The 17,812-nt window shown below is 39.5% G+C and overlaps 1 protein-coding gene across 1 annotated transcript; it reads left to right on the top strand.

The window, feature by feature from the left end:
• Window positions 1–7,368: 7,368 nt before the first annotated feature.
• On the top strand, window positions 7,369–17,546 carry DIPK1A (divergent protein kinase domain 1A). The gene is made up of 5 exons (XM_030953565.1): window positions 7,369–7,630; window positions 13,842–13,976; window positions 14,248–14,355; window positions 14,988–15,164; window positions 16,106–17,546. Exons 1-5 carry the CDS (start codon window positions 7,577–7,579, stop codon window positions 16,916–16,918), a joined length of 1,287 nt encoding a protein of 428 aa, XP_030809425.1. The 5' UTR covers window positions 7,369–7,576; the 3' UTR covers window positions 16,919–17,546.
• The last annotated feature ends 266 nt before the right edge of the window (window positions 17,547–17,812 follow it).

Raw genomic sequence — 17,812 nt, 5'->3', positions numbered from 1 at the left:
ACACTTGCTTATATAAATATATAAATTTATATATTATATAAAATGCAGCTTTGGTTTCTTTTAAACAAAAGACAAGGAATCAGCATGATTTCTGATGTAGATTCATACAGGGCAATCTTAAAATACATCTTTAAGGCCTATGTTCTTACAGATACCACACTGTCAAATAACAAAGTTACTTTAGTTGTAGTTCCCTGGTGCATTTTCTTTAGCAGCTGGGCTGCTTTAATAAGTTCTGACTGCAGTCTGCTTCTTGGGTGCTCGGCACACATCCTTAGTGCAGGCAAAAACTTTGTTCAGCTGTGCTGCAAATCTCATAATAGATATAATCCAGGTTAAAAATAACCTCTAATTGAAAACAATTAAATAATATTGATGGGTGGAGGGGTGGAATGGTGTGTCTGTGATACAGAAATAAAATGAGCTGTGAGGGGGGCAATACAAAAATAAGTTCTGTTGCGAACCTCAGTGTTGCTGTTAAAGCATGTAGCAGAACTGATCAATGAGAACTGCAACACCAGACTTTTGGAGCCTTGTAAGAACTGGGCATAAGCCTAATTTGACAAGGTATTTTTTAGCATATTGGTATGGCATAGTCAGTCTATGACTGTATTGATACTTACCTCGAAGTTTAATGAAGCACAGAGTTAAAAATAATACTGCTACTATATTAGCATGAGCTTGGTTATTTTTTAAATCTTATTTTATAGCATTTTAAACTGTTACTGCTCCAAATTTCCTTCTGTCATTCATTTAGGGAAAAGAAAACACCTTTAGAAATGCTATAACGGCATTTATTGTGTTGTCATTTTTGCTGTGTTGTATGGATGGATAAAGAAGTCAGTTGTTCGGAAATATGTACTATTACACAGAAAAGAACCCAAAGAATGTATTTTAGACTACTGAATTTATTCTGCCTGGGTGTTTTTAATGATGTAAAGAAAATATGTGTGTAAAAGCAGCTCCCTACTTTGCTTAAAACAGCATTTTTCCTTCTAAAAAATCAGTCTAAGAATAAAATAGTTTTACTTAATTCTAGCAATTCTATTTACAGTGGGAATTCCTGCTAAGTACTGTGGAAATTTAGATGTTGACAAATTTAAAATAATTCAATTACTACTTAATGCCTACTGGCATTTTCGATCTACAATCCCACAGCACTTTCCATGAAGTAGGCTCCAGGAATTAATTAATATATAATCAATACATTGCCTACTCTAGGGATTGAAAAGGCATCTGCTCTGTGCCAGGAATATACCTGACTGTCTGTTTGTTGTTTTGTTTATTTAAAAGGAAGCAAAAACTATTTTATCTAGAAAAAAACCCAATGATAAATACTTAAGTAGATTAACTGTACATATATTTATTAAGAGTTTGGAATTTTAGTAATATAGATGCAGCCTTCATAAGTGGTGATAAGCTTTTTAAGGAAGTTTGTGTATTACAAATTACCTCAAAATTGCCAACTTCAATAAGCTACTACTAAAAATACATTAAATTTTTTTTTGCCTAAAATATGATACCTTACAATTAGAGGTTTTCTAAAAGGAGATATTTATTTCCTAGAGATTTCTTCTAATCATTACTGCTTTTTCAAGGGTGTTGCCAGAATCCTCTAACAATTCAGTTCAAAATTTCTGGATTTCATGTATAGAGGTTTTGAATGTAGCCAGAAAAATGCAAGACAAAATGTTATGTTTTGATTAATTTTTATCAATATTATGAAGACTGTTTGATAAGCAATGCCACTACACTGTACTTATTCTTGCTTATGGGACCAGATTTCCAGCTTCATTAAAGCCTGTGAACTGAAGCAGATTTACTTGTGTATGATTTAAGGCCTGACACAAAGATTAGCAGTTCAAATTCCTCCATAACACAAGGTTTCATTCATTCTGCCCAACAAATCACTAGGTTGGAGTATGTGTTATAAGGAGACATCAGTTTGAGGGCAGACTTGAAGTGCTTTTCATCATATCCCATTTTAAGTAGTTCCTGTTTCTGCCACTTCTTCCAAATGTCAAGGTATTCCTGCATTTCTGAACATGGCACTCTGCAGTGGCATGTAAAATCAAAATGGGGAACTGATATGGCTTTTTTCTTTTTCTGTGTTATTTTTAATTTGATTGAGCAGACAGTTCACCATTCAGCTACACAAAGAGCTGCATGGCAGAAGTGAGAGAACAGCATGGGAGTGGGTGTAAGTAGTAGAGGATGGGCAAGGAAAGGGCTTCACACAGCAGCTCTGCTGTCTGTAGTTGCTCTCCTGCCCATTTTTCTCCTCTATACCAGAGCTGGCAGAAGGCAGGGCAGAGCTGTTTCTCACTATCTGAGGTTCCCAGTCTAGCATTTTAGCAGGAACTGGCTTCTCAGGCAATTACAACAAATGTGCTTGACTGTGAACTGAAAGAGTTCTGTTGTGGAAATGTCCTCGGGCACAGGGGATGGCAGGACAAATGGGGGTAGCAATGCATTAAACCATTGCAGCTGTTTTCTGCTCTGTGCTTAGGTCAGAGCTCTCCTAATGCACCACGTGTATTACCCTGCTTGGTGATTTGTTCCAATACTGTACTTCCTTGGGAGTTAAAAATTAGCATCTTCTTTCTGGGCTGAATTCTGCTCATCTCCTCATCTTCACCTTCTCGTATCACTGTGCACCAGCTTCAGTACTGGAATCTACTATTTAGAACCTAAGAGGATTTTTAAAAGAGTGTGGGCTAGGACTTGGATATTTTCTAGCTCTCTCTTTTACCTTATAAAGTAAGCAGGAAGGTGCAAGTGTTAATTCAGGGGAAGGAATTTTGGGGATAGGGCATGAAGAAAATGCCAGCTAGCCTGTTTATTAGAAAGTCCATAAATAGGAATTAAGACAAACATTTCTGTTATAAAAGGTTTGTGGTTTTTAACAGATGACCACCACAAGCATAAAATAACAGAAAAAGGAAAACTTCAAGTAAAATATGTTCAGAGTGGATTATGACTTTATTTCACTTCTAATTCAAAGAAGGAAACATCTGGGATAATTAAGTAAAATCTCCATGTTGAAAATAAGTTATCTGAAAATTATAAAAGGCTTTCCAAACTAGAAATAGATTAATGCTAGGAAGTGTACTCTGACCATGCATTTTAACATATAACCTCAATTAATCTTGAGTAAAATTCTTGAACCTCACAACTCCAGCAATTAATAGAGGAAGTAGACTTGAAAGCACAAATATGTACAAAGGAAACCTAATTTTATTGGTTGATTGAATTGAACTGTGTTGTCTTTGTAGACTTTGAAATACAGACATGCAACATAAATGCAAACTGTTCTTTTGCATTTGCTTGCAATTGATCACCTTGAAATCTTTTCTTCTGAGTACAATATTTATGGAGTTTTCTTATTCCTCTAAGGTATACAGGATTGTAAAGCTTTCTATTCTGGATTTTGAAGACCTATTTACTCTAGATATGTTATTTTATTAAGACCTATTTACCATAATGTTTTTGGTACATTTTGAATTTTAAAAAATATACCAGAATAAAAGAGTAAACATTGTGTCCCTCAAAGCAAATACTTGTATGTCAAATTAATCCGTATCTCTGAATGTTTAATAATAATGATTGTCAAGAGCTACAAATGAGTCACATACACTTATACAATTTATCTGATGGTAAAACATGATCTTTTACAAGGAGATGTGTTTAAATAAGGTAAAGGTTTCAGTGGTTATAAACAGCCTTTTTGCTCCAAGTCCAGGTCATTGATGAAAGGAATTGGAGTGCCTCTAACCTATCTCAGAGGAAAAAATAATCAAGATTAGTTTTTAGTTCAGATCATTGATTTAGTTCTTTATACAACAACAGAAATGTTTGTGCCAGCCCAAGGGAGAAGGTAGGCACCAACAGCCAGAGAAGGTGACACCATCTGCCTCAGCAGCCAGGTGGATTTATATGAGATTAAAGTGACCATGTAAATAGAGACTTACAAATGAAACCTGTTGGCTGTTTCCTCAAATAGATTAATGATTTGTATATACAAAGTTAAGGGACAGGGAATCCTTAACAGGCTGTGTCTGCTTTCTGGGTAAGAGGTGGCTCCACCTACTCATGCAGTAGAAGCATTAGCATTTGTAAGAATGTGAATAGGAAATAATAGGAAATCATCTATTACGATAAAATTAAATCTAATTAAGTCAAAATTCACAGAAATTTGTAAAGGAGAAGTAAACCGTGTCTCTCTCTGAAGGGAACATGAGGGAAAATTTAGATATAAAGGCCGGATGGATCTTTGTTCTCATCCACAAAGACAGGCCTAAGAAAGTAGAGTCTGTATAAAAACAGACTCCTAGACAGATATGCGAGCAAGTAGATAGCTGAGTAGCACAAAAGAGAAACCTCTACATTTTTCTAGACTTTATTTTAGGAAGTGCGGATAATTTTATTTTAAATCATTACCATATTATCTATTGTGTAAATACACTTATTAAATGGAGCTACAAAGCTGGGCAATGGCCAATGCTAGAGCATTACACTCTACTGGTTCTGTAATACTTTAAGGCTGTGGTAGCTGCTCAGGATCATAGAATATTTTTTAGTACTTCCAGAGCAAAAGAGCATTAATCTAGGAAGCCATGCTAGGCAGACTGGAAGTTAGTAAAGCTGCTGTGAGAAAGAGAAATCTTGTGATTATTACATTAGCCAGGGCTCCCTGCATATAATATAATGGTGAGGAGAGTGAGTGAACCCTGAGGATTTCCTATGGAGTCTCTTATGACAGCTTTTGAGTTAAATCAGTATGTGGGTGCAGCTGCTTCAAATAACTGAAAGAAGTAAGTCCAGCACAACTGCAATAAGTTAATGTTTAGCTTTCATGTGATGTTAAAACCTGTATTACTTGCTCAAGTTACAGAGACTTGCCTTCAAAAGAAATTGGATAAAATTATTTATTATATTTTAAAGGTGCACATTACACTGATTATCTTGAAGTATTCAGATTCTTCTCTGTAGCTATTCAGTATTTTCATTTGTCTCATATATTCATTCCTTGTATTTCTATAATTCCTGGATGCTTCAATCTTTGTAACCATTTTTTGGTTTTTCTGAGATGTGTTAATATGTAATATACTCTAAGTTGTCATGGAATTTCAGGTGAATGTAAGATGGTACTATAAAACCACATTTACCTTTTGACATTGTGAGTGACAAACACTGCATTGTACAGTCGATTTCTACCTTATGCAAAAACCCTGAATCACTAGAATAACATTTAGTGTTGTTATAGCTGGATAGGAAACTTAAGAATTAATAGGTAGCAATAAATCAGCATAGTTTCTACTGCTTGGACATTAAGATATACCAAAGCTTTGGTGTGGGCCTACAGAAATGGACAATGTGTGAACTGCAGAATGGAAAATGTGAATGGAAAGGCTGTACAGTAGATAATGTATCAATATGACTTATGTTCTACTTGTGTGGTTTTTCTGCATCTGCCCCCCAGTCTTTAGAATATTCCTTTGTGTTTCCACATCCTGTGAGCACCAAGTCAGTGCATGTTACATGGTTCCTGTTGTTGTCATGGCTTATGTGGCCTAGCTTTTCATGAGAGTTGCCTCTACTGAAGCTTAACCAGGAATTTAACAGGTAACTGAAAAAGGCTGAAACAGCCTTATTTTTTAGCATTTAGCAAAGCCTGGGCACAAAGAGTACTTGAAGAAGAACTAAACATTACAGTGCTGGAATAAAGCACCTGCTCTCATAGATGATGAAAATCTCATGTACTAAGTGAAAAATATATCCCCTAATGAACATATGCCAGGAGCTGTTTGGATCTAGATGAACAGGAATGAAACATTTAGATCCTTGCCCGCCATATGGGACACCGACATTTCACAATTACTCCCAGCCTGTCATTCCAAGGCTTGGCATACAGCACTGGATGAAGTAAGGGCTTGAGATTATTCAGCAAAATGTTAAAATGTTTTGCTCTGTGGCCTCCTCTTGCATTGCTGCTCTGTTGCATGCCCACAACCCAGCTAAACTTGTGCAAACCACTGAACTGCAGAGGGAGGTGATGCACAAAGCACAGCCATCTGGGCCTGCTGAAAAGGAAGGGAAGAAAACCCTGTGAGAGTCACTGGCTGTTACTAAAGCCAGGATTGCTTTTGCAGGAGTGCCAAATCTTACTAATTAATTTTCAGATTTATACTTCAGGGTGATTCTGGCAGTGATGATTATATTATTCAAAAAACAGTCACAGACTGTTCTTGAATCTTCAAGCACAAATCTCTGAATTCTTTGTGAGCTCCTAACATTTGGTTTCCACGTACTCATCTTTCCTTAGGAGTAAGCCCTGCCAAAAAGAGTTAGCTTATCCTTACAGTAGTATTTTGTGACTCGTCTTTTCATCAAAGCAGCGTTCTTTGATGAGTGCACTGAACACCCAAAGCCATAACATGCTATGTTTGTCTCCTTTTTATCCCAATACCTTGGCATAATCTTTGTGCCTGAAGTCTCAGAGACAAAGAGCATCAGGACCGGAGACTCCCAGTTTCTGGCTTTGACTTTGCTAACACACTGCATTAAAAGAAGTCACAATCAAGTCATAAAGACAAGAAAGCTGGGCAAAACCCAAACCTTGCTTAAGAAAGGGTGATTTCACTTGAACTTAATAGTGTTCCCAGAAATTTCAATTGGACTGAGGCTTCCCACAATGTATGAAGGGCTGAGAGATCCCCTGGTGAAGAAGAAACAGGTAATGTTTCTCCACTTTATGGCACTAATGTAGAATTATAGAATGGCTGAGGTTGGAAGGAACCTTAGAGATTACCTTTTTCCAACCCTCCTGCCATGGGCAGGGACAACTCCCAACAAACCAGTCGGGAGTTTGCTCAAAGCCTTGTCCAACCTGGCCTTCAACTGGGACATCCACAGCTTCTCTGGGCAACCAATTCAGGCTGCTCTTACCACCCTCAAGGTAAAAAACTTGCTCATCTGTGTTAATATGTGTCCAGGTAAACGCTCCTTCCTTATTTTGGAGGAACTACTCCTTTTTGGGGTTTTGCGGGGGGTTTTCTGGGTGTTGGGTTTTTTCTAAGGTCTGTAAGGATCCTGCAGCTGGTTTTAATACCCTGCCCAGTAAATGACGGGAGCCTGTTGGCAATCAACGACACGAGTTATTTATTAACTGACTTCTCCATAATTGTCCCCAGACAGTGCCCCGAGCACTTTCTGGCAGACACGAGGGGAGCTCGGGAGTGGCTGTCGGCTCCACGGGCCCCGGGCGGCCCTGGAGGGCAAAGGGACGGGGACAGCCCCGGGGGCTCAGGGCGGGGCTCGCCTCGCTGCCTCAGCCCCGCCTCGCTCCCTCGCGGCTGCCGCGTTCGCACCTTCGGCACGGCGTGAGCGGTGGCAGAGGCGGCAGCCGCCCGCCCTGCCCGCTGACAGCCGCCGTCTCTCGGCGGCCCCGGTGTCCGAGGCAGCTCTTCCCCGCCGAGCCGAGCGGAGCCGGCGGCGCGGCTGCGGCGGCAGGCGGGGGAGCGCTCCTCACCGCTCCGCCTCCGACCGCCGCCCGCTGCGGGGATGTGTGATTGCCATGGCGAGGCGGCTCTTCCCGGGGGCCTGGCTGAGGAAGCCCCACTCCGCGCAGGTAGGCCGGCGAGGGGCCGGGGCCGGCGCCCGTCCCTCCCCGCAAAGTTCCCTCCGGAGCGGGCGCCCCCCGCAGGGCTCTCGCCGCTTCCCCCGGCCCGGCCCGGCGCGGCCGCCGCTCCCCTCCCGCCGGCGCCTGGCGGCGGCCGGGGCTCGGCTGCGCCGCGCTGCCGCTCGGCCGGCGGGAGGCGGCGGCGCCGGGCACGGCCGGTCGTGCCGGGGCACGGGAGCAGGTGGCGGCGGCCTCGGGGCCGCGGTGACTCTCGCCGCCCGCCCGCCGGTCGGATCGGGCCTCTCCCGCCGCCTCCGGGCGCAGCGCGCTCCGCGGAGCGGCCGGCGCAGGACCTGTTACGCGGCGGGCGGCCCGCGGCTGCCCGGGCTCACGGCACGGCCGGCGGGGCAGCGACACCTGCGGCACCGCCGCGGCCCGGGAGCTCCGTGCTGCGCTCCGCGCCCCGGCTTTACACCTACCGCCCGTGCTGCGGGATCCATCCTGTCGGCGCACGGACCACAGCCTGCAGGAGCAACTCATGCCCCTTTTTGCGTGTCTTCTAAAAAATTAATATCGGGCACCTTTCTTCTGTTGCTCCATACATTTCCTTTTATGTTCATAGACACACTTTTGTATTTCTATGTGCAGGTACATGTTTGCATTACTTCAGTTAGCAGAGTAAGGATATTTTGTTTGGAAGTGCTGTGGCTGTTGTGTTCTAGGAAGTTCTGCGGTGAAGTGTTAGTCAGTCATGACGTTGTGGTAGCTTGATGGTTTATCCACTGGGTTTCCCTTTATCAGCTGGGTTGTATTTTAACTAGATTGTAATTAAGGTGAGCATTTGTTGAGTTTGAGGAGCTAAATAATGTTTACTTTTCTTAAATATGCTGCTTATGTGTTTGTCATCTGTTGATATGCTTAGTGATCATTGGATTAAAAAATTTTAAACTTCACATTGGTGCATTTTAAAATCTCGAAAAACATTTGGAAAAGTTCCAGATGAGGAGAAATCTTGTTCTCTTTCTTGAAGTACCTGGAGTGGGGTGTAATGTTTAAAGAGAAGAATACAGATCTAATTTTACCCTCTTCAGTGGGTAAAATGGTATGTATCTGCAACTCTGGGTCCATATCACTTGGGTTTTAAGCCAAAAAAGATTACTCTAGATCTATTTACTGAAGTAGACACTTGTACAGTACTTAAATTCCCATGGCATAAAGCCTTCAATACAAATAAAAATTAATTAATAATCTATACGCTACCTTTGAAATTAGGAGTCTCCAAATTGTTTTCCTCCATTGCCTTGATAGTCTCTTTCTTATCATCATATGGTGATATTTGATAATATTCTTCTCTACTCTTCTCAAAATTTAATTTAAGGCCTTCCAAGCAAAATACATTCTTTTAAAATCTGCTAATAAACAAGAAACCAGAAAATTATTCATTAGAAAAGCCAAAGAAGTTAAATGTTTGTTTCTATTGCAGATTAAAAAAAAATATCTGACTGTGCCTTCTTATACTGAGAGCTGATTTTGCATATTCTACGGACTTGTTTTAGGAGAGCTAATAGTGGCTTTGTGACCTTAAACATATTTTTCTGTGTTAGTGAATGTATGTTGATATTTGACGCATCCATAGAACAGCAGCAACTATCAATATATTGGCTTTTCTTGTCACTGCATGTTACTGTTGGTACATGACAAATGTAGTCGTGATTTACACTGGTTGCTGAGCCCTTTATTGAGATTTGTCTCCAAAGAAGCCAAAGCTCTCTAAGTAAGTGGTAGACTTAATTCAAAGCTCTCTAAGTAAGGAGTAGACTTAACTCACTGAGGGCTGTGAGCAAGGTGGAAAGACTTGTGCAATGTTTCTATGCAGCATTTCAAGTAGCACACCAGGGGAGATGTTTGTACAGTGGAAGGTTATCACTGAGTGAATTCCAGCCTTTGCTGGCTGGTGTTCCAGACTTCTTGAACATTATGTTGTGAAATGAATTGCCAGAACATCAGGTTCTGTCAGACAGAACTTAATACTTGTTCCAGCTTCTCTGCCCTAATGGGAGCAGGATGTTATGAGCTGGGTTGCAACAGATATTCTTTGGCAAATGTTCTCTTGCTCTACGCATGCTTTAGCTTTTGTGCAGAATGCAAGACCCATAGTTAATCAGTTGATAATCTTTGAGCCTAAAAAAGATGTCCTGCCATGTGTCAGCTCATGTAAAAGGAGCAGGCACACACTCTTGGCTATCTTAGCTCAGCCCAAAACTTAGTGTTAGGTCCTCCCTGAGCAAATGTTAGTCCTGTCACTACAAAGAATAGTAACACTGAAGTACAAAGCTTTGCCATTGCTTAGACTGCAAATCATGTAATAACAGAAAACAAAACAGAACAAAAATACTCTAAAACCTGAAAGTCTTTTAAACACTGCTAAAGACGACCAAAATAATTTAATTGTATTTATAGGATTTTACAGTTTGGTGATTAACACTGGGATTTTGTTTGACAAGGAGAGTTAGTGTCCCAGATTTAAGGGACATTGCGCTGAAGTTCTTTTCTGATAGCTATAGTTCCCAATTGCATTGTGCGGCTGAGGACTAACCAGCAGGATTCCTTATGACAAAAATCACGTAAAGATCACTTGCATGTGTGGAAATTTGACTTTATAGATTCTGGATCAATTTTATAGCCTCTTTAAAGGTGCCTCGTGGACTTCAGTAATGTACAAGAGACTGTCTTTGAAGGGCCAAAGAAGAAGCAAGTTTAAAGCCCCACATAGCAGAAATTTCCTAAATAATCTCTTTGCTCTAAGATTTGAATTCCCTTCTGCTCTGTTTAACCTTTAAAGGAGAGATGTCCCCATTTTCCATCTTGGTCGTTATTTTAGTTCAAAAGATACCTCAGCTCTGTTTCCTCACTTTGGTTACTCAGGATACAAAATAACTCAAGACACTGGCATAATCATAAGCATGCTCTGTCTGCTTTTAAAGATGTGAACGTGTCCTGTTCATGGCATCCAAAACAGTGTGGGCTAATGCTCTCAGACATCATGTCAGCCTACCTGAAATGCCTCCTGTGAGAGACAAATCAACCTGAACAGAGAACAAAACAGAATTTTTAACATGATTGGCCTACTTTTTTTCATCTGTCCTTTTCTATTGCAAGCATGTAAGACAAATGGAGTGAACAACTCTGATTTGGAGAAGATTACTACACTATGGTTATGTGTAATACTTTCCAGAATTAAGCTCTCTGTACTATTAAACAAAGAAACACTTTCATACTCTTTAACCATAAAAGTGTTTTAAATAAAAAGTACACTCACCAAAAATCTGTCAAGTTATGTTGCATGTTGATTCACTACTCTCCATATGCTTTGGAGTGCATCCAGGCTTGAGTTTTGCCAGAAGTGGTTTTCCAGTTCTATTTCAGGGGATGAATGTCTAATTATTATTCAGTGCATATGACTTAGCAGAATATACAAGTGATGGAAGAAGTTGAATCTGTAACATCAAGCATTGCAAGTGCTTCTCTCATTCTCGCATTCCCTGGCTCATGTTTAAGTCTTGATGGAAGAGCAGAGTTGAAAAAGGAAACTGTTTCCTTGTTTTGAACACTTTCTTGCTTTTTTTGATACTTTTGGAATTCTGACATTCTGTTGCCCTAAAAATGTTCTTATGACAAGTTTCCTGTCAGTTTGTCACAGTTTCAAATGGAGTCCATCTATATGTGCTCTTCCCTAAATGCTCTCTGGGACTTCCTGCTCAGAAATGTTCCAGTACTCTCCAGAGCAGTGTTAAGCCCCTGTGAACATTTGGTAGGGGAATGTATGGGAAGAAATCAAATAATGATCATGTCTTTTGCCGAACTTGATGAGAAAGTCCTTAGAAGAAAATTCTCTTTGAACAAGAGTGGAACCTTGGTTGTCTGTAAGCAGAGGGATGCTGTTGTCCATGCTCTGAACTGGCTGGGCAGTTTCTGTAAGTCAAAAGCTGCATGACTCCATTGGCACAGCGCTGAGCTCAAAATAAATCTAGCTTCTCTGGAACTTCCTGCCAAATACATGATGTAGTCAGATGGCATTTGGGGAGGATTTTCAATCTCAAGTACATTCTCTTTCAGCCTAAGGAGGAGGACAATATATACAGTATTCATACTGGGAGAATGGTCAATATTCTGCAGTGGTCCTGAGGCCTGCAGGCTGCTGCTGGTCTCTGAGGTTGTACTAAATGGATACAATAATACAAAATTTCATTAAACAGCACTTTAGTTTAAAATGTATTATAAAGGTTCATGGAAGGATTCAGCAAGAAACACTGAGGAATGAAGAGGGTTTGTTGTCCCAGAAGCTTTGGTTCCTAAGCAGTTTTTACACATGAAACAGCTTTCCCTAAAATTGTCTGGTTTATTTCTGTTGATCTTCCCCAGATTTTACCAGTAGTTTTCTATGCTTTATGTTCTGCTACATAACAGTGTTATTAGAAATAGCTTTAAAAAACCCCAAAATTATAAAACCTGTCTCTAAAAAAAAATCACTGGAATAAAAAGTTAATTGTAGCTGTCTCCTTTTTTAACCAGGTAGTTCTAAGATTGTCGAGTGAGCGTGTGTGAAGGCGTGAAGGAATAGGGATGCACAGCTGAGGCATGTGGCAGGACCACAGCTTTGTGGATTGGAATCACCTTTGGGTCTTTTGAAATGGACTTTTTCTGGATTTTTTGTTTCCAAGAGAAAGGGTATAATGCATGCTGGTTGTTTGTTATATTTTAATAAATGCTAATAAATTACTGCAGTCTTTCTGGTTAAAAAAAAATTGCTTATTTGCATCTGCTGCAGTTCTGTGTATGTATGTGATGGCAAAACTGATAATGATTATTACCTTTCTTGGAACCTTTTCCAAACATATGGAATAATTTCTCCATGGTGTACAGTCAAGTTAGGACCTGTCAATTTGCAAAAGAGATGAGATCACGGGGAGGTGTGTTATGGAGGCCTACAAAATCATGTCAGATGGGTTCAGAATGGATAGAAATTGTTCACTCTTCCAGTACATGAACTAGGGGGGTTTCAAACAAAGCTAATATGAATCAGACTTCAGCAAAATAAAGTCCAGCCCTTGACCGTGGCAGTGGATAGTAGACCTGTGAATTAATTGTTAAGTTTGTTGTGGATGCTTATGTGGATTTTTAAGGGAATCTGGGCAAATTAGTGAAAGATTTGACATTTACTAAATATAGAGTATCACATCTGGCTTACAAGTTCTTCTAGAGGAAACTGGTAGCACACTTGATGTATATAATATATGTTATCAGTCTTCAATAGCAACTTTTTATAGCTAGTGCTGAAGATCAGCATACTGGTAGAAATGGACCTCGTACTGACCAAATATAGCTGCTCTCATGCACTTACTTATATCCTGCTGCTAAAGCTGATCCTGATCTTCTAATTAGTTTATGGTGCTGATGTGAATATGAAAATCATCCTCTTAGTACACCAGACTCTGAGGAGGAGGAAAAAAAAAAGAAGGAAAAGATCAAAACATCCCTCCTACTTTGTAAGACACTTAGCTTTCCCTCAGTTCTTAATTTATAAATAGTTTTTCCTTCTGCCCCTGTGAAAACTCTATATGTGAGGCCACAGAAACAACAGGAAAGTTGTGCATACAGTTGTGGGAAGGTGAGGGTGAGGCTACTATAGAATTTTATTTGCATAATTAATGGCGTCATTTCAAGGAAGGAGTGGGAGACTTTAGCATACGGAACCTGACCCTGATATCAGTTCTGCTCACTGTATCTCTGTCTTGCATATTTACACATTAACACAGATTATTTTTTTACCAAATTCCCGGTCTGTTAGATTTGATTTACCATGAGTGAAACATAGGTAACTGATCTTAAGAGAAAAATGCACTTAATTGAGCTCTGGGAGTTTATGATTTTGATCAAATTGGTTCCTGCAGTCTGGCTTGCCCTGTGAGGGTCTGATACCTTTTCTTCTATTTATTTATATCTCAATTTTCCTTCCACTTACATACATGAAACTGACCTCCCCTGTCAGTTTTGCTCACTGAAGGAAGCAAATGTTCCATATAATGTGGCCTGCTTATTTTATCAGTGTGGAAGACAAATTCCTTAGAGATGAAATAGTAAATGATTTTTAGTAAATGAAATAGTAAATGTCCTGCTGCTCAGAGGATTACAAACAATATTTTCTCTTTGTGTGCTCTAGGTCCGTCTGTCATATGTGCGGATCAAGTATCTCTTCATCTCCTGGTTGGTGGTGTTTGTTGGCAGCTGGATTATGTATGTTCAGTACTCCACCTACACAGAACTCTGCAGAGGCCATGACTGTAGGAAAATAATAGTAAGTGTATTTAGTATAGCTTTCTGAAGTGTTTGACTATTTCAGTCTGTGCCACGTGTGATTTAATCAAATTCTCATATTCCATCATGCTGATGTAAGATTACGACTTCAGTTACAGATAAAACCAGTTGTGTCTCTTAACAATATTTTAGCATAGGGTTATTAAAATTTTTTCTTAGGTTTTTCTTTCAACAGTCAGGTGTTGGAAGAGATACAGTGGTTGCCTTCTTTCCTAGGCTATTTGTTAAATATTTTTCTCTGTTTGTTTCAGTGTGATAAATACAAGACTGGTGTTATTGATGGATCAGCATGTAGTAGCCTTTGTGCTAAAGAAACATTGTATTTTGGAAAATGTTTGTCAACAAGGCCCAATAATCAGGTAAGGCTTTACTCATCCAACCTAGTTTTATTATTTCCCACTGAAATGTCATTGTCTAGGACGTCAGGTGGATCTTAGTGTCAGCAAATTGAATCTGTTTAATACAGATTATTTCAAATTCTATTTGCTGTGACAGGCAGAGCGTGTGAGTGTGTGCGTGTATATATATACCCCTCCCCACATATACATATACACACTTATACAAAGAAGATACACTGTAATACAAATTAATATATATATGTATCTATATACAAGAATATAAATTAAAGGGGGTATATGGTTATTTTATATTACATGTACATATACAATATATCCTAAATCGTGCCACAGTTTGCCAGACTGTGCACACTTTGTACATCATACTGCTTCTCTGCTATCCTGCATCCCTAGTAGAAGCAGCAGCCTCGTAACAAGCCATGCAAAGGTGGCAGTGATGCCAGGCTGTTGTTTGGGGAGCTGTCTGTGTTCTGACAGTGCAGTGGCTCCTGCAGTGGTGGCTGGCTTTGTTCAAATTGCCATATTCATTGTCTGCACACAGGATTCAGTTCCTGATCTGTGTTGACTCTTGGAGGACAGGTGGTCTTCAGATGGACTTCTAAGTTTTATACCTTTCCCCCTCTTTTTCTGCATAGATCTATTTAGGAATCTGGGGAAATCTGCAAAGTGTTATAAAATGCCAGATGGAGGAAGCTGCTCAACTTGATTTTGGTACTGACCCAGAACCAAGGAAGGAAATAGTCCTATTTGATAAACCAACAAGAGGAACCACTGTTGAGAAATTCAAAGAAATGGTATATGGTCTTTTTAAAGTAAGTATATTCTTACTTAGTCTATTTTGACAGAATGGCTTGTTTTCTTGAAACTGGAGAAAATACCCTGTTGTATGAGCCTTTTTCAAGGGTATGCTAGAAAAATAATCAGCACAAAAATAGTTTTTCCCAGAGATGCTTATCATGAAGTTTGAAGTAACTAATTATCAGGGCTTTTTCCTTACTCTTTAAATGATGGAAGCTGGCATTCATCTTGTATGTCTATAGATTTTGCTAGTATTGCTATAAAAAACATGATGTAAGGCTGATGCCAGTTGTCATGCATTACAACAACTTTGTCTCTAACAATGGTGAGCAGCAGTTGTGTCAGGGTAGTTTTAAGGAAAATTTGGAAAAAGTTCATCTGCCTAGCTGAAAATGAAACAGTTCTGATTCCAGCAATGGCTTTTTTCTCTGTAGTCCTACAATGGAGGTGATTACATCAAGTAACAAAACTAAGCATTTCATTGTAATTATGGGATTTGTACACAGTTTTGTCTTGGTACCCATAATAATTGGACAAAATGTAATTTGTAACATTATTGCTCTACATTTGTAAGGTCTAATCAGCTGAAAACTAAACCTGATCTAAACTTTTCTTCATACTTTTTCTTAGAGAACAATGAACAAGCTACTTGACAAAATTTTTTCTAAAGACTTATCTGATCAAGAACAATCACTGAATTTTAATATTTGCATTTTGAAGTGCAAAGAAAAGGTAGATCTTTCAGAAGATTGTATGCTCAGTGCCTATGAAAAAAGAACAAAAAGGAAGCTCTGCAGGCAGCTGATGGCATCCTGTTACATCCATAACCAATGAAAACCACAACATAGCCGGTTATTCCTATTATTCATGGAAGGAGAGTAACAGAGGAGAGTGACAAATGGATTGGGAGTAGTTAAGGAAGTCATACTTAATCTTTTTCATTTGTTGCTTTCAGGCAAAACTGGGTGAACAAGGGAATCTTTCAGAACTGGTTAATCTCATCCTGTCTTTTGCTGATGGAAACAAAGATGGAAGAGTCTCTTTGCCAGAGGCAAAATCTGCATGGGCACTCCTGCAGCTAGAAGAGTTTCTGTTAATGGTGATCTTGCAGGATAAAGAACATACTCCCAAGCTGATGGGTTTTTGTGGGGACCTCTATGTGACCGAAAGAGTTGAATATACCTCTCTCTATGGAATCAGCCTTCCATGGATTATAGAACTCCTCATTCCCTCTGGCTTCAGAAGAAGCATGGACCAGTGGTTCACTCCATCATGGCCAAGAAAGGCAAAAATAGCTATAGGGCTTTTAGAATTTGTGGAAGATATTTTCCACGGACCTTACGGAAACTTTCTTATGTGTGATACAAGTGCCAAAAACTTAGGATATAATGATAAATATGATTTGAAAATGATGGACATGAGAAAAATAGTGCCAGAAATTAATTTGAAGGAAATAATTAAAGATCGTCAATGCGACTCAGATTTAGACTGCATTTATGGTACAGACTGTAGAACACTTTGTGACCAAAGCAAAATGAGATGTACCACTGAAGTAATTCAGCCAAACTTAGCAAAAGCTTGTCAGCTCCTTAAAGACTATCTGCTTCGTGGTGCTCCTTCTGATATCCATGAAGAACTAGAGAAACAACTGTACTTGTGCATTGCCCTTAAAGTCACAGCAAATCAGATGGAAATGGAGCATTCTTTAATACTCAATAACTTAAAAACTTTACTGTGGAAGAAAATTTCTCATACAAATGATTCGTAGCTTCTCCACCAGCAGAAGAGAATATTGATGCCTGCCACTAGAGGTGGCCCAAGACATTTGATAAAAACAATCTGCACCTTTTTAAAAAGATATTTCTTTACTCAGATTTTATTAATGATTCTTTCAGTCCTGCCCTTCAGTCAGTAACTCAGGACAGGGCTTGTCAAAGAATGAACACGCCACTGAATGACCTGGCAGAGGCCAGAAGGTTGCCTGCTGTTCAGTGCTGTGTTACAGAAACAAGAACTCTGCATGCTTGACTGTTCTGTGCACTTTGTGAGATCTTGAACAGGATGAAAGTGTTCACTGTGCCACCACATCAGCTGAGGGAACATCTTCAATTTCTGTGAAAAACATTGCTCACTTGTGAAACACCTGCAGAGGATTTCTTTCCTAAGCAGTTTTATGAAGAATCACCACTACTGCAAGTAATGTGTCCAAGTCCAAGCTGCTGTTATGAATAAACTGAACTGTGAGATTGAAGTTTACTAATATCTTGGCATGGCAGAATTTGCACATTAAATAATTTTTAACTGTGGAAAATTACAATTTTATTCTAGAATGGATAGGTTATAATGAGACAAATCAGATTCTGTTTACACATTGTTACCTCATGCTTACGTGTTGAATGTTGAAGTAGTTTAACATTTTTAATTAAGTCATTGTATGGTGAGCCCTGTGGGAGCCAACAATTTTAGAGTACTATTTCTTAAAGTAATCTATATGGTTTAGCAGCAATACCAGCATCTGTTTCAAAACTTCAGTGGAAACCTTTAACCCAAATTAAGCTGTAGCAAACAGTGAAAAGCAAGGACTTTGTGGACTAAGCTATACTATGAAAACTGAATTTTTAAAAATACTGAATAGCAGATGTGTCCAACCAGTTAAAAAAGA

The sequence above is a fragment of the Camarhynchus parvulus genome, chromosome 8, assembly GCF_901933205.1.
Source record: "Camarhynchus parvulus chromosome 8, STF_HiC, whole genome shotgun sequence".
NCBI lineage: Eukaryota > Metazoa > Chordata > Aves > Passeriformes > Thraupidae > Camarhynchus > Camarhynchus parvulus.
This window is presented reverse-complemented; position numbering and strand designations above follow the sequence as displayed.

Excerpts from the sequence above, each read along its gene's own strand:
- DIPK1A (XM_030953565.1), top strand. The coding sequence starts at position 7,577 with ATGGCGAGGCGGCTCTTCCCGGGGGCCTGGCTGAGGAAGCCCCACTCC. Across the intron at positions 13,977-14,247 it reads ATGACTGTAGGAAAATAATA|TGTGATAAATACAAGACTGG; the intron begins GTAAGTGTATTT and ends TGTTTGTTTCAG. Across the intron at positions 14,356-14,987 it reads CAACAAGGCCCAATAATCAG|ATCTATTTAGGAATCTGGGG; the intron begins GTAAGGCTTTAC and ends TTTTCTGCATAG.